Source organism: Ammospiza nelsoni, chromosome 6 (assembly GCF_027579445.1).
Source record: "Ammospiza nelsoni isolate bAmmNel1 chromosome 6, bAmmNel1.pri, whole genome shotgun sequence".
Taxonomy (NCBI): Eukaryota; Metazoa; Chordata; class Aves; order Passeriformes; family Passerellidae; genus Ammospiza; species Ammospiza nelsoni.
Window position 1 is genome coordinate 47,460,681 of NC_080638.1, and position 20,493 is coordinate 47,481,173.

Consider the following 20,493-nt stretch of genomic DNA (forward strand, 5'->3'; position numbering starts at 1 on the left):
AAATAATTTAAGCAGAAAAGGAAGGCATAAACAATAAAATTGTGTTTGCCTCAAGAGCTGGGAGCTAGCACCAGACTAAATCTTCTGTGCAATTTGTCTCTGTGATAGCGTCTTTCCTCTCTCTCTGCCATGCAGCCACAAGTCTAGAAGATATTACATATCAATATAAAATTGTAAACCAAACCTACACTCTTTTGTAAAAGTAAGGTCTGTATATTTAACCCTGAGCATTGAAGGGGAAAACCTTCATCTGCATAGAAGAAGGGTACGAGAGAGAAAACACAAATAAATTAGTGTAATGAGCAATTACATAAAAATAAATGCATTACATTAATTGCCAAAACAGGAAAAAACACTCTGGACAAGTTCATCCTACTCCTTCAAAGCAAACCATGCAACAGTACAAATGCCAGCATTTGTCTAATTCTCAGCCATCTCTGCCACATCCTGACTCTCCAACTTCCCATCCCTCCCCACTGAAGACTGAAAACCTGCACTTTCCATGCACACCAAGCATTCCTTCTTACTTCAGCTATGCAGGAAAGCCAGCAAACTACTCACATCATTATGGCAGAAAAAGATTTTTCACCCAGAGGATGGCTGGGCACTGAACAGGCTCCCCAGGGCAGCGGTCACAGCACCAACCTGAAGAGTTCAAGAAGTGTCTGGACAATACTCTCAGGCACATGGTGTGACTCTTGGGGTGTCCTGTGCAGGGCCAGGAGCTGGGCTCAATGATCCCTTCTAACTCAGGATGTTCCATGATTCTATTAATGTGCAGCCCCTTAGTCCTCAAGTACTTCAGGAAGGGTGAAATTATGTAAGAATCATACCATTATTTCCAGTTAAATTTATTTATAAGTATTTAAATATGTTTGAAAGGAATTCCTGCAGAACTTAGTATCTTTTGACCCACACTATTCTCCCAAAGCCTAGGTATAATTGTAGCTCCATATATACCAGCAACAGGCAGTTCTTAAACCTGTCAAACATTCTCTCCAAAAGCCTTCCAAGTGCTCCCAGGAGCAGTGATGATCTCTGGAAGTACAGTGATTCTGTGTTTTTCTGGGTCTTGAGAAGGCTGCAACCAGGTACTACAAAGCAATGGTACACAGGAGAATCTTTCAAATACAGCTTTTCCTGCATGGCAAGGACTCTAGTCCTAAAGATGAAGATTTTGTCCTTGCAAGGTCTATTTAGTTCTTCTCAACTGTTTCAACAATTAATTGCAGAAGTGCTACATTTATTACATTCTGAACCACGAAACCTTAACAGTGATGTTTAACATCCCTCCTGCTAATGTAAAACCAAAACATTTCATGAATGATTTCCCTATTTTTACTGAAGCATGCAGAACCTTTGAGACTGTGTGTTCCCACTCTCCACACTAAGGGGTGAGGAAAAGAGATAAAAATATGTAAATGAAAGCTTGAGATAAGGTATGCCAGCAATTAACCCTAGAGTCTTGCATTAACCCCCACAGCCCCTGCAGGTTGCACTGCAGACACTTTTTTCCAACTGTAAACTCAGAAATATATTCATAGTAGTTGCTTCATCTCAGTGAGTACCTTCCCACAAGCAGGCAGCTGTGGGATCCTTTAAACACAGCTCTGGAACACAGGCTAATTTTCTGCTCAAAGCTTGAATTGGTGTGAATGCACCATTCAACTCGATTCTCTTATGCAAAATTCCATCAGTAAGTTTCTGCTCCACGTGCTGCCACAGACAATTCTCCATGCCATTGAGACTTCCCCGTACAGAAGCCTGTTCATTCCTCTGCTTACCAACAGTCATCTTTCAGCAAGTTACACCAGTGCTCCAAGATCCTGAGAGCTCTCAGCTAGTGGTAAATTGCTACTCTTCAGTGCTGCAATGAAATATAGCAATTCAGCATGCCCTAGATAGTGTTTTGGTATCTTAAGTCACTGGCTAAGGGCAGCAATTTGGCTTCTTTTCTACTGCAACAAGGAAAAACCCACCACATTTAAGCTCCTTAGAATGAGTCCTCCCACAAATTCCTACACTAGTTCCCAAATTTTCCGTAAGAGTCTGAATGGAATGTGAACAGCTAAACGGAAATAAAGTAGTTTAACTAAATTAATTAAAACATACTGTCTCCAAAATTATTATTATGGATAACTAAGCAGGGTCCAGAGGCATCATTTATGGCCACAACAGCTACTTTCCACAGCTCTCAGTCCCAATTCTGTTGTCGATACTCAAAAGAGTAAATCAAAAGCAACTTTTCTGAATTCAGGAGTCCAAATTGGTGGGAGAACAGGAAAAAAAAGCAAGTAACGTTTCAGGCTAAGAAGGGCCAACAATGACCCAAAAAAAAAAGTCCAGGAGGAAAAAAAGCTGTATGCCAAAGCAGGAAGGTCACTCCCTTTCTTTCCCTCCCCTGTTGCTTATCTTACATGACCTCTATCAGTGATGAGTTTGACACCACTTACAGCCACAAGAAATTCAGGAGTCTTTAAAAGCCAGTTTTGCTGCCAGCATGTAGATAAACTTTGTCAGCATCAAGACTCTTATAGATGTGCTTATTCTCCAGAAATGATAACCAGTGTTTTATTGCCATTGCAATAAATGGCCAGACACAGCAGTGATGATGAGCATGTGTGGGTGCACTACCCCAGCTACCAAAGAACTCAGCAGCTCCAGCCACCTGATCACTGAGATCCAAAGGCTGCAGCCTAGGAGGAATCATGGATACACAACTGCATGGCAGAGCCAAAGTGTTCTATGCTCTCTTGTGTAATTAAAGGTAAGAACTGCTGTGAGCTTCAGTCCTGGACACTGATTTTGCCCCAGGTGAAAACATCTCAGGAGGCTCTTGCTAAAAGCAGCACACCTGAGAAAGGTGCTCCTTGCCCCCATCTATGAGGCCACTTAGTCCCAGGGCAGCCAGACTGCTGAAACCATCCACAGGGCCACTCTCCAACAGCAACATGCCCGGTCCTCCAGAACATTTGCCTTTGCCCACACCATCAAAGGAAGCATATGGTGTTACTTCTGTGCATGAATTCTTCCAAGCCAGAGAAAAGACACAGAGGAATTAAGAAAAAAAAACCTAAGCTACAAGACTGAAAAAGTCATCCAAGCACATATTTGGGATCCACTTTAAGGATGTCAGAGCTCAGGTGTCAAGGACAGGGACTCATAATTGCACCTGAACCAACAACCCATGTTCCTCTGCTGCTTGTCAATGAAGCACTGCCAGACAATCAATTTTGGCAATTCCTCTCTTCCCCAGTCCACCCATAATAATTTCTCATCTCTGGAGCTGAGAGGGTATCCTGCTTTAAGCCAGCTCTGAGATACTGGAGGTGAGGAATGGTTGGGGAAGGGACTTTAACTGGGAGTTAGACTGAATGACAGATGTTAGGAAGCTAAATAGCTTTTTCTTTGAAATAAAAATTTAACTACTGAATCATAACATGCCAGTTGTTGCCACTAAAGAAAGCAAAATCTCATTGTTTCTAAACTACTTAAATACTGACAAACTCAAAGTACCACAAAACCAGAAAGATTGTTATATATCTCACAAAAATGAACTTTCCTAGTATCTTCCTTTACCTAGAAGACCTCTACCAGACTTGTACTGATTAAAAACATCAGACTACGTATCAAAAGATAAAAGCAAATTACTTAGAGATAAAAAGCTTTATTAGCTTAAAAATACATATAAGCATGGGCCACATCTTTCCCTAGATGCTTGCTAAGCAAAACTTAACCAGAGGCAGCCACATGGGGCTTTTGCTTAAACAAATCTGTGTTCACAAGAGTAACTGAATTGAATCATAGAAGAGTTAGGTTTGGAAGAGACCTCAGAGACCATCTAGTTCCAACTCAGCCACCATGTGCAGCAATGCCATCCACCAGACCAGGCTGCCTCCAGCTGCATCCAGCCTGGCCTTGAACACTTCCAGGGATGTTGGTACCCCTCAGCTTCTCTGGGCAACCTGCACCAGTGCCTCTCCATCCTCACAGCAAAGAATTTCTTCCAAACATCTCATCTAAATCTCTTCTCTTCCTTTAAAACTACTCCCCCTTGTCTTGTCACTCTCTGCCTGTATAAAAATCCCTCTCCCTCTTTTTTTTTTAAGTCCCCTTGAAGTAACGGAAGGCTGCAGTGAGATCTTCCTGTAGCCTTCTCTTCTCCAGGCTGAACAACCCCAGCTCTCTCAGCCAGTCTTCATGGGACATGCTTCTGCCCTCTGATCATCTCTGGCCCTCCTCAACAGGTGCATGTCCTTCCTATGCTGGGGGCCCCAGAGCTGGATGCAGCACTGAAGGTGGGGTCCCACAAGAGCAAAGGAGAGGGGCAGAATTCCCTCCTTGCCCTGCTGCCCTCGCTGCTTTGGATGCAGCCCAGCAGAGAGTTGGCTGTCTGGCCTGCAAACACTCACTGCTGCTGCATGTCCAGCTCTTCAGCCATGAGAACCTCCACGTCCTTCTCCACAGGGCTGCTCCCCCAATGACCTCATCTCCCAGTCTGTGCTCATAACTGGGATTGCCCCTACCCAGATGGAGCACCTTGCACTTGGACTTTTTGAGCTTCATGAGCTTTGTTATAGCTCCATGCAGTGCTTGCACCGTGACCTCATCTAGCAGGTCAGCCCAGTCTTGCAATGACACAAGTCAACTAACTTTTATATTAACCCACCACTGCTCAACATACAAATGACAAGCAGCTAAATTAAAAACACTCACACACAGCCCGTTCTTCATAAGGTTTTTGACTTTTGTTATTCTATACCTTTCATTTGTATTAACTAGACTTTTGAAGATACAGCAATTAGCTGAAAATAACACAGAAGGAGCAGGTATAAGCAACTGTCAGACTGCTGCCCAGACCCTGCCAGGCCAGTTGTGTGAATGACTCTAGCAGAAATATCATCATGCTGCAGGACTGAATTAAGGTTCAGTGGGGACATGGTAGCTGCCTGAATCCAGAGCAAAGAAAGGTGGCTTCTCCAGCAACCCAAAGGCTGCTTCAGGCTGCCTGAACAGCATCCTCAGCTCCTCAATTATTTTCAACTGCTTCAACTGTTATGACTAAGACTTTCAAATGTTTTTTCTCAAAGTCTTCACCAAGGAAAAGGAGCCACAGAGCACAATTTGCTGGACACTTTCAGACAATGTAAAACACTTCACTTCTCTTTTAGAAAAGGAAGGGGGAAGTCCAAGGGACACTTATTTAGTAATTAAGAAGGATCCTTTGATGTTTTGCTGAAGAACTGAAGTGTAAGACAGAAGTGCAAACACTCAGCCACACCAGCAAGGCCAGTTCATCTCCGATGTTCAGTACAGCTGGAGTTAGTGCAGCCACCATCGTGGGCGTGGTGCTCGGGGGCATGCCTTGCCACTAATGAACACGTCAAAGTGCTCCTGTGTGCCCACGCCCTTCAGCCCATCATCAGCGAGGCCTCCTGTGCTCAAACCCGAGTAAAGCTCCAAGATCTGTGCTTCCTTTGCTGGCAGTGACAAGGGCACTTCATTATCTCTCTGACAATTGGAAAGAAACACAGGAGGTGATGAGAACATAATGACAGCAGCATGGGAAAAGCCTGACAATTGATTTTATAGACATCCTTTCCTCTTCCATAACAGCTTTTCAGAGGATGCACAGCACAGGTCCACACAGAGCCACCTCTACTGCCAAAATGAAGAACCTTGGGCAACAGAAACAGATCTTGAAAAAACACACACATGCACACATCCTGGTGCAGTTTTGTTTGACCGTTTCACCCGTGTCTTACGTTCCCAATCCAGCACCAAGCACGTATCCGACTGAACATACAAGCAGCCCCAGAGGTTTAAGTGCAGCCTGTGCTCTCAAAGGGGAGAGCATCCTTCACCCCTTCCCTTCCCCATCTTCTCCTGCTGTCACCAGGTCAGCTCTGAGCTGGCTGGAAGCCACAGGCACAGCTTCATGCCAGATTAAACAGAGCTGAGCCTACAGCCTGTGCTGACACTGGTGCTCCTCTGACCACAGTAACCATGAACTAAACAGGGAGCTGGAAATGAATCCAGATAAACTAGCCCAATGAAAAATAACCTAAACAAAAATCATGCAAAGAGTCTTCAGCCTGCTCATTACATAGTGATAGATGTGCCAAGTCTGAGCCGAAGGGAGGCTTGCAATACAGCCCCAGATCACCTTCACCTCCCAGGAAAGGGAACAGGCAGTCAGGTTCAGCAGGGTTCCTGCATGAGAACAGCAGCCCAGACTCTGATCACTTCAAATCTGCTGTAAAACACCAAGAAGAGTCACTAACCCAGGCCACTTGAACAGCAAACAGCACAGTCCTGCTCTTGAGAGGAAACCAAAACAAACACTTCCAGCAGAAGCGTCCGATTGCATTTAAACTTCTGTGCATGTTTTACCTTTACCTTGGGGCAGGGACTACATCCATTACCCCACCAAGCAGCATGCAGCTGCCAGCCCTTCTGTAAGGAATGGTTTGTCTCAGCAATCCCAGCTGGCAATGCCCAGCCTCCTCTATTCCCTTTGTCATGTCAGCACAACTGTCACCTGGACTGCATTGTAACCTGAATTGGGGACTTAAGGTGAAAAGCAACACAAGAATTAAAAGAAGAGTGAAACACAAATCCAGCCAGATCAGCTGTGTGTCAGAGAAACACAAAAGTTCACGTGCCAGGAAGGTGACGGAGCAAACAGTCAAAGTTGGGAAATGGCCTCACCAACCTCACCACAGCCCAAGCCCAATGGGTAAAGAGCAGCTCACTCCTGATTTTCTACACTCTTTCAGTGCTGCTTAACACACTCTGCATCATCTTGGCTGTGGGTGAGGGGCACAGAAGGGGCCCCTTACTCCAGTTTATTTAACCTGAGTGGCCAATCCCTCTGGTGGGTCAATGGCCTGTCACTGTGCAGCCAACACCTCAGTTACACAGCAGGGCACCTGCCCGCAGGCTCTCCTAACTGAGAGCAAGATAACACAAACACCTCAGGTATAAGGTTCAGAGGATTCCCTGGGTATTGCCAGCTCTCCTGTCATTACTTGACAATACCTGCTTGTGCTTTGTACAGCTCTAAAACAGTTAATTCAGACAGATTCCTGCAGAAAGAGCTCTGATGTTAAGTCAAGCAGCTGGAAGCCAGTGAAATGAAGAGTGTTACTTCCATGCACAGCTTTAGGAAATCTATTATTTAAATATTCTGTATAATTCTCGGGTTTGCAATTCAAAAATAAAACCAAAAGGGTTCAAGAAAAGTTCTCCATAAATTGTCTAATATCTAATGCAACTCCATTTACATTATGGTTTTAGGGATTTTTATGATTTTTCCAGAAAGAGATGACCCTTGTTTCTCTGCACATAAATTTGAGGAGAAAATTTCTGATATTTGAGAGCTTTTTCATAGGACAGACAACAGTATAAGAAAATGCATTTTAAGTTAAACTAGTTTAAAACCACAAAACACCCTTTTAGTAATTAAATGAACAGTTGCACCAGTTTATTTAGGAAATTAATTTTTTGATGGAGTCTGTGTCACATAAAGCCTTTAACATGAATCTAAGGGGTCATTTTGTTGGGTTTGATTTTTGGTATTTTTTCCCTTTAGCTTCCCCAGATGTTATAAATGCAGTGAAATTCTGACAAATCTGTTATTTGGATCAGTCTAGGTGATAACATTAAAAACAGAGGACATTATTTCCCATCCCCAGTGTGAAACTGAACTTTCTCAGGAAACCTCGGCAACATTAAAAAAGGGAGGACAGGGTCCTGTCTCCCTCACCTTTGTGCATATGCAGATTGGATCAGGAGATTCTAACAAAGAACAAGCAGGATCCTTTTCCTCTCTCACTCCAGCTAGCACTGATCTTTGCACAGGATTTTAACTGTCAAAAGCCCAGACATCATCACATCAGAGGAAAGACATTTGCAGGAGGCACTCCTGAAAAGTCTCCCATGCCCAAAGGGTTTCCCACGGCCCCTCTCAAGATGCCCTGGCAGAGCACTTATGAGAGACAGTGCACTAGACAGGGACAGGTTGGACATCAGCTCTTGCAAAGCTCAAGGACCACTCAGGAGTCCTCAGATCCCAGAGCCTGCTCCAGACGGAGGAGGAGCCTGGCTGGATCTCCGTGACCCAGTTATGGACCACATACTTCTAAGAATAACTTCCACATCAAGCCAGGAGAATTTTCTTCTCCCATCCCCATAAACATATCCTTTACCCTCATTACATTTTTATTAAGACATCCCTCAGCATAAGTGCCAAATAAACCTTTCAGATACTTGAATTTCTTCAGCATGCACACAGCATGTGTGTGCTTCCCTATCAGACAATGCAGAGCAGACACAAAGAGGATAGGATTGGTGCCCAAAGAAGCAGAGACCAGGGAAAAACCAGCAGAATAGCAGAGAGAAACATGGGGACAAACGCTCCAACCTTTATAACCGTGGGCTGTTCACTGAGACAAAAATACTGCAGCGAAACCAACGAGGTCAAACATCATTTCCCCTTATCAGATAACGATGACTGAGAAAGTTTGAATTCATAAAAGGCACACACACATCACACACCCTGGAAAGACAATCCTACCAGCCTTTGCTCAAAGCAGGAATCCCTGTACAAATAAATCAGATTTTCAAGGGAGGCAGAAATAGGGCTTGTAACAAAATTTTTCAGCCTCCCCTTAGCTCGAGCAGCACTAGTGGGCATAGCTATAATCACAGCAAACCTACATAATGGGGCTGAACTAGCTTAGCCCTTTCCCTGCAAGCAGAGAAGCTGCCACATCAGTAACTCCGTTGCTAGGGCAACTGCTTACTTTCCATATCAACTGCAAACTCGTTGCCATGGAGACACATATACAAGAAAAATTCCTCTCTATAGCCAAGGACCAGATGGTAGGGAAGTCATGGACTAACGGGCTCTACTAAGTGGGACACGGACTACAGGACATTTAGATCTGTACGTTCACAACAGGATTAATCTGAACAAGCGAATTCACAGGTCTGGCAGTATAAACAAAGCCAGGGAACTCCACATCAACTCCCCATCATGTGCTAACTTCATACTCTGGCCAACTATTATTAAACTGCTGAGCTCAATGCAAAGGGGTTTGTACAATCAAGGGCTCAGCATTTTCCCTTCTTCAGCCCAGCTCTCTGCCTCAATCCAGATCAGCCTCATTGCAGTCCCATGAACAGGCAGGCTTTTGGTTTGCCAGGTAAGCCTGATGGCACTGCAGCTGATGTGGAATAGCAGCAATGTAAAAACAAATCCTCTCTTCCACATTCCACACCTGACCTAAAAGCACCAGGACAGGGCAAGTCAAAAAAAAGTGATTAATCCTGTCCTTTCTTTTTCCCCTCTCCATTACAATGATCTCACATCAGGAAATTCAAGCATTCACATGCAGGCAGAAAAAGCTGCAGACTACTAGATTCATATTTAGCCCCATGAATATAAACTAGTGAAACTCAAGACTGAGAAAACTACTATGCAAAGGGAGTTCAAAAAAGAATTAACTGTTCAGCAGAACTTTTTTTAGAAAAATGATTACTGAAAGGCTACATAAACAAACACTGGAAAGCACAACTATGAGAGGAAAAGCTTCTAGCTTTTCACAATGTGTCAACGCACATCAATCAGCAAATGCCTGCAATTCCCAGCACTAATTCCTTTTCCCCATACTGTATATGTTTCAGAGCACATCTTGTTAGCATTTCATAACATGTCACTTCCCAAATATTGTTTTTTTCCATGTAAAACCAGTAAAACAGGCAGACCCCAACCATGCAATTTGCAAAAGCTGTCTGCAAGAAGTAGCATAAAATGATTCCTTACAGATGAAAGTCCCCCTTTCCCCTGCCCCACACCAAAACCAGAGAACCCCCTAGATGGACACCTTTCTTCTGAACAGCAGAGATATTTGCTGCAGGGTACCAAACCAAGCCCAAGTGTGTGTGCACACACACGAAGGAATTTTCAAAGCCATCAGCTGACATTTACTGCTTTCCAAGTCCGCAATTAGCTGTCAAGCACCTGATTCAGACTCTGACCCAGGGCCAATTCTGCACTCAGGACTCTGTCTGCCACATCCCTTGGCCAGGACACCAAGGAAAACTCAGCAGGAGACTTGAATGATCTGCTGTGGTGCATTTTACGTTTGAGATTCCCTTTTCATTCACCTCAAAGCTGGCTACCTGCAGTTATTAGCATCTTCAGGAAGTAGAAGAAATTCTTTCTCAAAATCTGTGACTTTCCTGGAATCAATAAAACTCCACCTTGTGATTCATACAGGCAAGGCCTCCCACCCCACCTTGCTGTCTGGCACTGTAAGCATGGCTGTAATGAGGAATTTGAGAGGCAGGTGACCAGTCATGCATTGTGCTGCAGCATGTCCCCACGGGGCAGCAGTGCAGCGTGGTATTGCTCAGATGAGCTCAGTGAATGGCCGGATATTTGACAGATACACATGAAGACAAGTTCCGCATAGGAAGGAAGCTGAAATCTAAATAGTCAACTTGTAAACAGAGGAAGAGGGTCAGAACAAAACACAAATGGCCGAGTTAAACACATGCCTTGCTAGTTACCTTATTTTGGTGGTTTTTTAAATGCATTGTATGAAGATTTCATACAGTCTGCAACAGGGCTGTAAAAGTCTGTTGTGGCATTGTTATTACAGTCTCACGTCCCAACCAGAATTTAAGACTTTGGCTTACACAAAAAAAGGTCCAGTTCAGGAACAGATTTTATTTTATCTCACACACGAGCTTTCACAGCAGTTAATTGATAAAGAATACAAATATACAGTGTGTGATCAGTAATATGGGGACAGTGGATTCTAGGTAACAATACTTTCTAAAAAGAAAGAAAAAAAGATAGACATGTCAATCCTTTAAAAATGAAAGCTCTGTAGAAAAGAAAGTTAACTCATCTAAAATGAAAAGTTGCTAGTTTGGCATAGTGCATGACTCTTCCTCTAGAGTTACTTGAGCTTCTATTCCAGATCTTTTCAAGTTAAATTGCACACAAAATAGGGAGAACAGCACCACCAAGAGAAGTCGAGTTTCAGGGTAACAAGTTACATGACAATCACAGCATTTAACTCACTGAAATACAAAAGCTGAGTGCATCTATTGTTTCTGCCAGGGTGAAGCGTTCACTTTCTGATCTTCAGCCAATTTTAGAGACAGACCATGAGTTATGTGATTTTACCTGCTATTTATTTCCCTAACCTGTGAGAAGGCCTCTGAAATTAATCTGCAAGCCGGTATTTTTATCAGGATACTCATACTTTGCCAAAGATTCATCCAGTCCACTGCTTCTTGAGAAGGTCCCCTTTGGAAACTGATTCCTGCTCCCAGGCAGACTGACAGAGTAGAAGGCTATGCAAGGGACTGCCCACGCTGCTCTGCTCACTTTCCCACTCCCTTGCACACAGCCTCTTCCTGCAGATGCTGATGGGGAATCAGCAGCGAAGCCGGGAGACAACAACCGAGATCCAAAGGCAAAGATGTGCTCCAGGGCTTCTGCTCTGCACCAGCTGCAGAAGTTACATGAGCCCAAAGAACACCAAGGGATTTTGGTGAATGGCAACCTTCACCTCTGATGCCAGACCTGCCTCTGCTCTTTGAAGAGTTTCTCTAAAACTCTCCTGAAATGGAACAAAGCCTCATCACCATTACCCTCCTCGTATAAAAGAAACAAATGTTTTTTTGGATTACAACACAGACCAGGGCAATAGCAATAGACTCTTACATAAGGCATACCCTTTCACTATACATTTGTATAAGCCAAGAACAGCAAGCAGCCTATTTATAACATTATTACATTCATCTAGTATAGCTGGAAACCATTACCACAGCATGATAACTAAAAACAATATTTAACCACTATGCATGAAGACACCAGCTGGGGGGAAAAACACACACACACACTGAACACTTCCTTACAGATGTCTAGACAATGAATTTAATAAAATCAGAATGAGCAATGCAAAAGAAATGCTGGCCCTCTGAACTTAATCAACTACATTACCAGGCACAGAGTATCACATTCTATACTCCGTTGTTAAGGACATATTGGGGGATTAGCAGGTGAATATTTTCAGAGCCAGAGAGATTCCCATAGTTCCAAACTCACCTGACTTCGGTCTTTGTCCACTTTCTTAAAACACTTATTCAAGGACAGATTATGTCGCACAGAATTTTTCCATCCAGTGGGTGCATTTGCAAAATATGGAAAGTGTTCCAAAATCCAGTTGTATATATCCTTTACAGGCAGTCTTTTGGTTGGCGAATCCTCAATGGCCATAAATATGAGGCAGCTAAAGGAATAGGGAGGTTTGCAGTTGGGGTTCTGCTTGGCATCGTAGGGCATGTCAGAGTGGGCAGGAGACGGTGGCGTGTCATCACCGATGTCCTGCACAGGGCTAACACTCCTTAACACCGAGTCCCCAAAGCTTTTCAGCAAGTTCTTGCTCTCATGTAACCAGTTCAAATTAGTTAGTTCTTCATCTTCCATGGCCCCTTTATCTAATCTGATGGCAGGCAAAGAGAAATCTAGGTCCTCGTCATCATGAAGTGCCTTTGATAAATCACTATCTTGATAACGCTGGCTCAATCCACTGGGAACACTAATTCCTGAGCCCTCTGGCTTCTTACTGGGAGGCATGACTGGACCCATTTAGACAGCAGCTCCTGGGAGAGCGAATCCAAAGAAAAGAGAGAAAGAGAGAAAAGTTAGCTCATAAAAAGTTCCTGTGTAACAATTTGACAGCTTTTCCCTAACTGGTCACTTGGCCTTTTGCCATCTGTATTAAACGTGACAGTTTCCCATAACACTCATCCACAACTGTTGAATAAAATTATCGAAAGTCAGTACAGGGAAGAATTTTCAGTTGATGTTATGAGATGATAATCCAGATACACCTCAGTTCTGCATGCACATGAAGCCCCACAGAGGAAATTCCAAACCATGTCTCTTTAAAGAGGAAGGAGCGTTTTCAAACCATTGAATACCCCAACTGTATCACTTTAATAAGGATGTGAATTAAAAAATAATAAGAGTGACTTATGGCCAGTTGCTTCAGATTAATTTCAGCTGTTTCACATTTGAGGACAATACAACAGCACCATGATTAAAATCATGCTGGCTAAAAGCATAGGCAGACAAACATCCATACTGATTTGGCTGCACCAAAACTCAGAAATGAGAGTGTAACTTAAAAACCAGCAAGGTCGGGAGAAAGTAGGAGGGAAAGCAACACCCGGTATTTTTGGGCCCAGGGCCAAAAAATGGGGAAGCAAGTGCCAGAGCAATAGAGCACTTTAAAAATGTATGTAAACAGAGAAGATTTTAACGTAAGCTGAACCTATTTCAAACACAATAGAAAAAAACAAGAGTCAGAAAGACCCCCGTGATGGTCAGCAGTGGCCTGTGAGAGGCGGGGTGGGCTGCTGAGGGTGCTGCACCAGCAGGCCCTGGGGGGACACCTGTGACACCAATACTTGGAATGTCCCGAGCACTTCCCATGCAAAGCGAAGCTGGGCCCTTGCCCAATTCCGGAGAAGCAGACAAGCCCAACAATTCTACTGCAGAAGCAGGAGACAGGCTCCCTTAGCTTCTACAAACAGTCAAACTGCCAGGAATTAGCTCTTGGACATGTGAACAGAAGTGGAACAAAAACTGGACAGAGTTAAAAACAGAATTTAAATGGACAAAACGTTCTGCACAAACACTGAACAAGAACAAAATGATTCCCTGTACCTAAAACATAACCCCAGCAGTTACCTGAAGCCATGCAGTCACGGAGTCAATATCGTAAATGAAAGCTAAAAAAAGCTACAGGTAACAACAGAATGAACTGGCTGTCTGCAGGGACAAACAGAGCGATGCAGCCATTATGGGAAAGAGAAATAATGGACTTTAATTTAGCTGTCATAAATGGGCAAAACCGAAAACTTTGAAGTTCTTTTTGTCTTTCTATCATGAAGTTACACCAAAGCAGATAATTATTAAAAATGAAACACACAGAACTTTTCTGCAGGGAAGCACATCAATACACTCAACATCTTCAGTGAAAATGTGCAGTTTTACTTGAGTAAGTATGTGGAAAAGGAAAAAATACCGATGCAGATGTAAACACCAGGAGGCCGAACTTGCGTCGGCCCCACTTCCCAGTTTTCAAATCTGCATCCAGCGCAACCAGAGGTAAACAAGGGAATCGCCAGCGTCCAGGGGCACGGGCATTGCCTACCTAAGCCGCACGCTTAACTTTGACTCCAAATGGAAGTTCCGTCCCATGAGCTTCTAAACAGGAAAATTATATGATGGCTGACAGTAAAGTAATTTAATTGTACTGTTGCTATGACAACACGCTGCTCTCTTTCTGTTTAATTTCCTTATTTGCCAGTATCCTCCCAAAGGGCCGTATCACTTCATGATTTTTTTTCCCGTCTCTCTCTCTCTCTCCCCGCTTCAGGCAGCGGGGGTGACCGGGCGGCCGCGGCCCCGCGGAGTCCCCTCGGGCCGGCACGGAGAGCCGGCAGGGAAGTCCGGCGGCGTCCGGCCCAAGAGCGGCTCGCAGCGGGGCCGTAGCGGGCGGGCGGGCGGGGTGCCCGGGGCAGCCCCCGCGGCGGCGGGGCCCGACTGGGGCCACAACGGGGGGGGTTGGGGGGGCCTGCCAGCGAGGCCCGTGGCAGCTGCAGCGGCGCCCCACCGGCAGACAAAAGAGCGGCGGTCACGGCGAGCCCCCGTTTCAGGCGGACGAACGCGTTTAACCCGCGGCGGCTCCGGCGGACGCGCCCCGCACGCGCGCGCGCCGCGGCCGGAGGGGGGCGCACCGGGGCGGGTCCCCCGCCCGCGCTCCCACCGCGCCCGCCGCGAGGGGGGGCGGCCGCCCATTGGCCGCGGCCGCAGCCAATCAATGGCGTTGCCAGGCGACCGGGGCTGCTCGGGCCGGGCGGCGCGCGCCGCGCACCCCGCCAATGCCGGCCAGGTGTCACCGGCCCGCGCGGCCCCGCGCGCCCCGCCGCACGTGCGCGCGCGTGCCCCGAGGTCCCGGCCCGGGCGCCGCCGAGACCCGGCGGGACGAGCTCGGGCCGGGCGCGGCCCCGCGGCGCGGGCACGGCCGGGCTCGGCGGGGTCACGGCGGCGCGCACGCCGGGCCGCGCACCAACTCCCGACCAAGTTGTGGCGCGGGGCCGGGCCGAGCCGGGCGGGACTGCACCGCGCCGCTGTCCGCGGCCGGCCCGCGCCGCCCCGCGCAACCCCCGCCAACAACAACAACAGCAGCGGCAACTTACCTGGCGGGGGGCGGCGGTTTCACCGCGGTCCCTTCATGGCAGTGGCACAAAGTTTCATCTGACGGAGCCGGGCATGGCGCGCCCCCGCCTCAGCCCGAGCCCCGGGGGTGCCGCGGGGGTCCCGGCGCACGGGGCTCCGCCGCCTGCATGGGGCCCGACTGCCCCGCGCCCGCCCCGCGCTCCCGACGGGCAGCGGTCCGCCTCGGTGCGAGCCCGAGAGCGAGAAATTGTTTCCACTGCAAACAAAAAAGGCGACACATGACCACGGAGGGAGGGGAGAGAGGGAAAACGTGGGCTGGGCCAGCCGCGACGGGAGAAGCCGCGGAAGGGAGGGCCGCCGGCGGTGGGGGAGGGCGGCGGTTGCTGCCGGCCGGCGGCGGCGAGGACGCGGCCGTGCCCCCCGCAGGCCGCTCGCCCACCCCGGCCCCCGCCCGGCGTCCGGGTCGTGCCGGGCCGGCGGCGCTGGCCGGCGGCGGGCGGGTGTCCGAGGTCGGGCGGGAGGCGCTCGGGAGTCCCGGTGCGCCGAGAACCGGCAGCCGCGGCGCTCCCACTTGTGCGAGTCTCCTTTCCCCCCGCCCGGCCAGGCCGACCCCGACTGAAACGCGGTGTACACCGGAGGCACCGACGAGCCCCAGGAGCTCACGGCTTAGCACAGCGGAGCCGTGCTTCTGCGTCTCCCGCAAGAGGAACCGGGGAGGCATCTCTGAACACCCTCCCGGTGGGCAGGCAATTCCTGCCGAACGGGCGAAGCTGCGGCCCGGCGGCGCACACGAGCCCGGCCGGAGCCAGGCACCTGCCCCGCTGTGCCAGCCGGAGCCGGGCCCTGCGGGGTGCGCGGGCAGCGACCGGCGCGGATCCCGCCCGGCCGCTCTGCTGCTGGCTCCGGCCACTGCCGTGCTGTGCGGTGCACCGTACAGAACCGTGCTGCAGGAATCTGCAGTTACTGCCGACGGAAGGGGGGGGATATTTCCTGAAGGAAATCTGCTTTAAAAGAAGGCTTGACTCGATTAGGAAATATGGTGAATTTTCTCCTTTGCTATCATACCCTGACATAACTAGTATTAACTTGAGTAAAAAACTCCTTGCCATCAGTTGGATTAATTGAAGGGAACTAACTTGATTTAAAAATAAAGAAGTTGTCCAGTCTAGACAGCACTAGCTGAACGTACAGTCTACTATACATTATATGCCAGATCTCAAGTAGCTTCAGTGATTTGCAGCACAAAATTAAAGTATGGCTGTCTACCAGCAAAACAAGTACATGGAACTGTTTCATAGCCGGTCCAAAATCAAATATTTTCCAATCTGGGTAAACAACGCTTGAAGATTTAGCATACTATAGAATAAATTCTCCTTTCACTATAGAAAATGCCTGCTGCAGAAATGTATACACAACATAAACTTAAGTCAGAAATACAGGTATCCTTCCCAGTGCAGTCCCCCCTGGACACAGAAATTGTCACTAAGCTAGGAAGGAAAACATTTTAGCTGTTTTATTTAGAAAAGTTGGAACAGCTGCCTCAAGACCTTTAGGGAATTCTGCATTGTTTCCCAATGGATGGGTTACCTCCTTTAATCTATTTAATACTCACGAAATTCCCAGTTTTAGATAAGAGTGGCAAGCACCTCATTCTCAAAGTGCAGGGATAAGAAGCATTTCATTGATTCTCTGGAACTAGAAATTCCTATCATAACTAGCTAAGACTTCTTTTGCTGATAGCTTTCCCTCCCCTACCCAGTGAACTGCTATTTCACATTCTTGCATATTTCCAAGAAGACACACCAGCAGCTGAATTGCAGAATGGGAAGAATACCTATCAGGCAGCAGAGTATCATCATTACCCACTGGCAATCCTGCCCTGTGACTCCAACAGCCCTAACACTCCAGGAGCCAGCAAGACCATTAGTTTACACCGTTCTTATCTCATGGCCGTTTGGTTTCAAACCCAAACTAAATTATCAAGTCATAACTCCACCCACCTGAACTTACTCCAAATGCTTCAGACATTTTTCTGAGTGAATCAACATGCCTCTTTATTGGCAAGCAAGGAGATTTATTGCATTTATTATCACTTGCAAAATTCAAGTGTCTTGAAAGACTACCAAGAAGAATTCAGCTAATGAGAAGTATTTCTGAAGTGAGAAGGGGGAAGCCTCATGAGATGCAGGGTAGTATGGAAAGAAAATTATACCCTGAATACATTATGTATGCATCCTATTCAGCTCAGTTCTGTTCAGAATTAGTGGCCAAATTCCCCATGAATATTGGTGGAATATGATCAGTTTCAGTTTTCTGGTTTTTCCACGGTAGGTAGGAATTTCCCCAGAGTGCACCCTAGAGATTGCACTGAAGGGCCCTGCGAGACATTTGCTGTGTGGACAGCAAAGGCGGCATGATCCAGCACAGGGGCCAGCAGCAGGTGGCAGAGGAGGCTGGGAGAGCAGGGGCAGGCTGGGTGGGAGGGCTGCCAGACGCTGCTCCCGCCGAGGTGCCCGTCAGAGGCAGCAGCGTGGGGCAGCCTCTCGCTGCTCCCACTCACCCCTGAGCTCCACTGCAAGTGCAGCTGTGACTTGCACAGCGCAAGAATACCAGCAACAATGTAAACACTACTATCTTGCCTCTTAGGATGACTGCTCCTCAGTTTCTGACTCTTTGCTGGAATACCTAAAGCGACTAACTTAAGAAAGGAGCACACAGTCTCATGCGGCTTCAATGAAAGAACATTAACTGCTGGTTTAGAGACCAGAGCAGCAGCAGAACTACTAATGTATGGCCATCAAGTAACTAAATACTCACTGTAATCTCAGGCAACCCCCCACATTTATTAGGGTGTTGATTTCCCCATTTCTGAGACAGCAATAGTACTAATTCATTTAGCATAAGATTTGCAACACTGACAGATGAAACTGTTTGTACATCAAGACCAAAGTACTTGCCGTACTGAAGGCTGATTAGAAGTTACAACAGTGCAGAGCTGCACTTTAGCCTTGTGGGCTAATACACAACAGTCTAATCTTTCCACTCAGATTTCAGAATACCAACTGCAGATGTTGCAGTATCTTATTTAATGAGGATTTCCAGCCATCTCTCTATACTTCTTTATCTCTTATCCTCCTCTAGATTGGAATCCCTGAAAATTTCCCACAAGCCATCGAGCACACAGGCACAGCAAGGGTCATGGGCTCACAGGCTCATCTTCCCCCCTCAATCTCCTTCTGCTGGGAACATCTCTCTTTGCTAGTATTATGACCATGTGTCATGGTTTAACCCCAGACAGAAACTAAATACCACACAGTCGCTTGCTCCCCCTGCCACACACACAGTGAGGAGAGGATTCAGAATTTAAAAAAACCAAAAAAACCCCACAAACCCTTAACTCAGGGGTTAAGACATGAATAGTTTCATAATTTTTTCATATTTTTTCAAAAAAAATATAAGATTATGATAGTAATAGTAAGAGACAGAAAGAGGAATAACATCCAAGAGGAACAAATAATGCACAATACAATTGCTCACCACCTGCTGACAGATGCCTGTTCATCCCTAAGAAGTAATTGGCCCCTCCTGATCAATTTCCCCACAGAGTATATACTGGGCATGATGCTCTGTGGTATGGAAAATTCCTTTGGCCAGTTCAGGTCCCCTGTCCTGGCCATGCTCCCTCCTGGCTTCTTGTGCACTGCTCACTGTCAGAGCACAGGAAACTGAAAAGTCCTTGACTTAGGGCAAGCACTGCACAGCAACAACTGAAACAACAGTGTGATATCAACTTAATTCTCATACTGAATCCAAAAATACAGCACCACTGTCTCGGCCAAAAGCAGGACACCATGTCACATAACCTTATTAAATACTTCTACTTTCTGCCTTCTGGCCTCACCTGCCACACTTCAACAGTCCTGCACTATTTATCCTCACCTTTAAGCCCCTCTTCCTAACTTGGCCTCCAATTACCATGTCTTTATTGACTGGTGTCCTTGTCAATGTTTATTCTCTCTACAGAGTCAGATTTCTTCCCTGAAGTCTGCTGCAAGTTTGCCAACAAAGCTTGCTTATTGGGATTTAGAATTACACAGCTGTAAAAAAACTCCTTCTAATTCTTAAGGGTCATAATGTACTTTTCAAAGAGCGATGTGGACAGGGCTGCTGACTCTTGTGATCAGACCCTCAGTGTGGGACACAGCTCAGGCCCCGGCACCTGTACACTGACCATCTCATTTTGTGTCAGTTCTTCCTCCATGCAGAATGACTGATGGGGCTTGTGTCCCCATCAGTCTTGATATTTCTAATCTTCTGTTTTCTCTGAGGCACTGGATTTAATCTTGTACAGAGCACAAGCACACTGGACACCTTCAGGAACTTAGAAAAATGAAATCATGAATACAGTGTTTATTCATTTCCGCTTTCACAACTCCTGTTCTCAGCATTCTTCTCCTGCAGTATCAACACTTCTTTATTTTTAACCACAGCAGACCAGCCTGGTTTTGTTTTCTGCACTATGCCTGCTTTTGGGGCAGAGACACAGCAGTGTCTGAATTCCTGGCACAGCTCCAGAACAGCCAGAGTCTCTGCCCTGTGCAGAGGTAACACACCTAATGGGCTGACAAACAGTGCCCTGCTGCCCTGAAAGAGAGCAACTCTGGCTTCACAGCTGCTCTGAGTGCAGTTGTACCCTGCCTGCCCGTCCCATGGCTTTTGCAAGCATGCCTTCCCATTTCTTCACCCAGCAAGCACTAAGCTATAAGCTGCACATGCAGGGAAGGCCCAGCTTACCAATAGATCTATCTTTTGCTCATTCAATCGAGAACATGGAATCAGATTTACAAAGCATTTTCCCAACCTTACATTTAATTAGTCTTTAAGTTCTCATTTTCCCCAGCAGGCAAAACCCAACAGAAACAGAACTGAATCTGTGAGAAAAGGAGCACCAATACAAAGCTTTGTCAGAAGTCTGAGCAAACAAAACTATCTATGGTATATCTGTTTCACAGGCTAAAATAAAATTAATTTCTTCCAATAAAATCCACAGTTTTTATTAAGTAGCTCCTTTATAAATTAATGTATGCACATTTGTGATGTTATTGTAGTAACACTTGCTTGCAGTTTCTAGGAAAATGAGTATACTTAGTGCTAAAATTATATGCAGCTGAGAAGCTACCAGCAATTGTGTTTCTGTGCATGAGTGTGGTGGGAGGACA

General features: G+C 46.5%; 1 protein-coding gene across 4 annotated transcripts in view; it reads right to left on the reverse strand.

Annotated features, from left to right (window-relative positions):
* Positions 1-20,493, reverse strand: part of FOXN3 (forkhead box N3) — a 204,535-nt gene that overhangs the window by 116,853 nt on the left and 67,189 nt on the right. For 3 of the 4 annotated variants that reach the window (XM_059475186.1, XM_059475185.1, XM_059475183.1), the window contains exons 1-2: positions 15,295-15,494; positions 12,131-12,687 (exon numbers count right to left, since the gene is read on the reverse strand). In XM_059475186.1, coding sequence (XP_059331169.1) covers positions 12,131-12,673 — 543 coding nt within the window. In that variant the 5' untranslated portion in view covers positions 12,674-12,687; positions 15,295-15,494. Of the gene's footprint in view, positions 1-12,130; positions 12,688-15,294; positions 15,495-20,493 lie in introns of those variants that run through there. The other variant, XM_059475184.1, reaches the window with a different exon arrangement.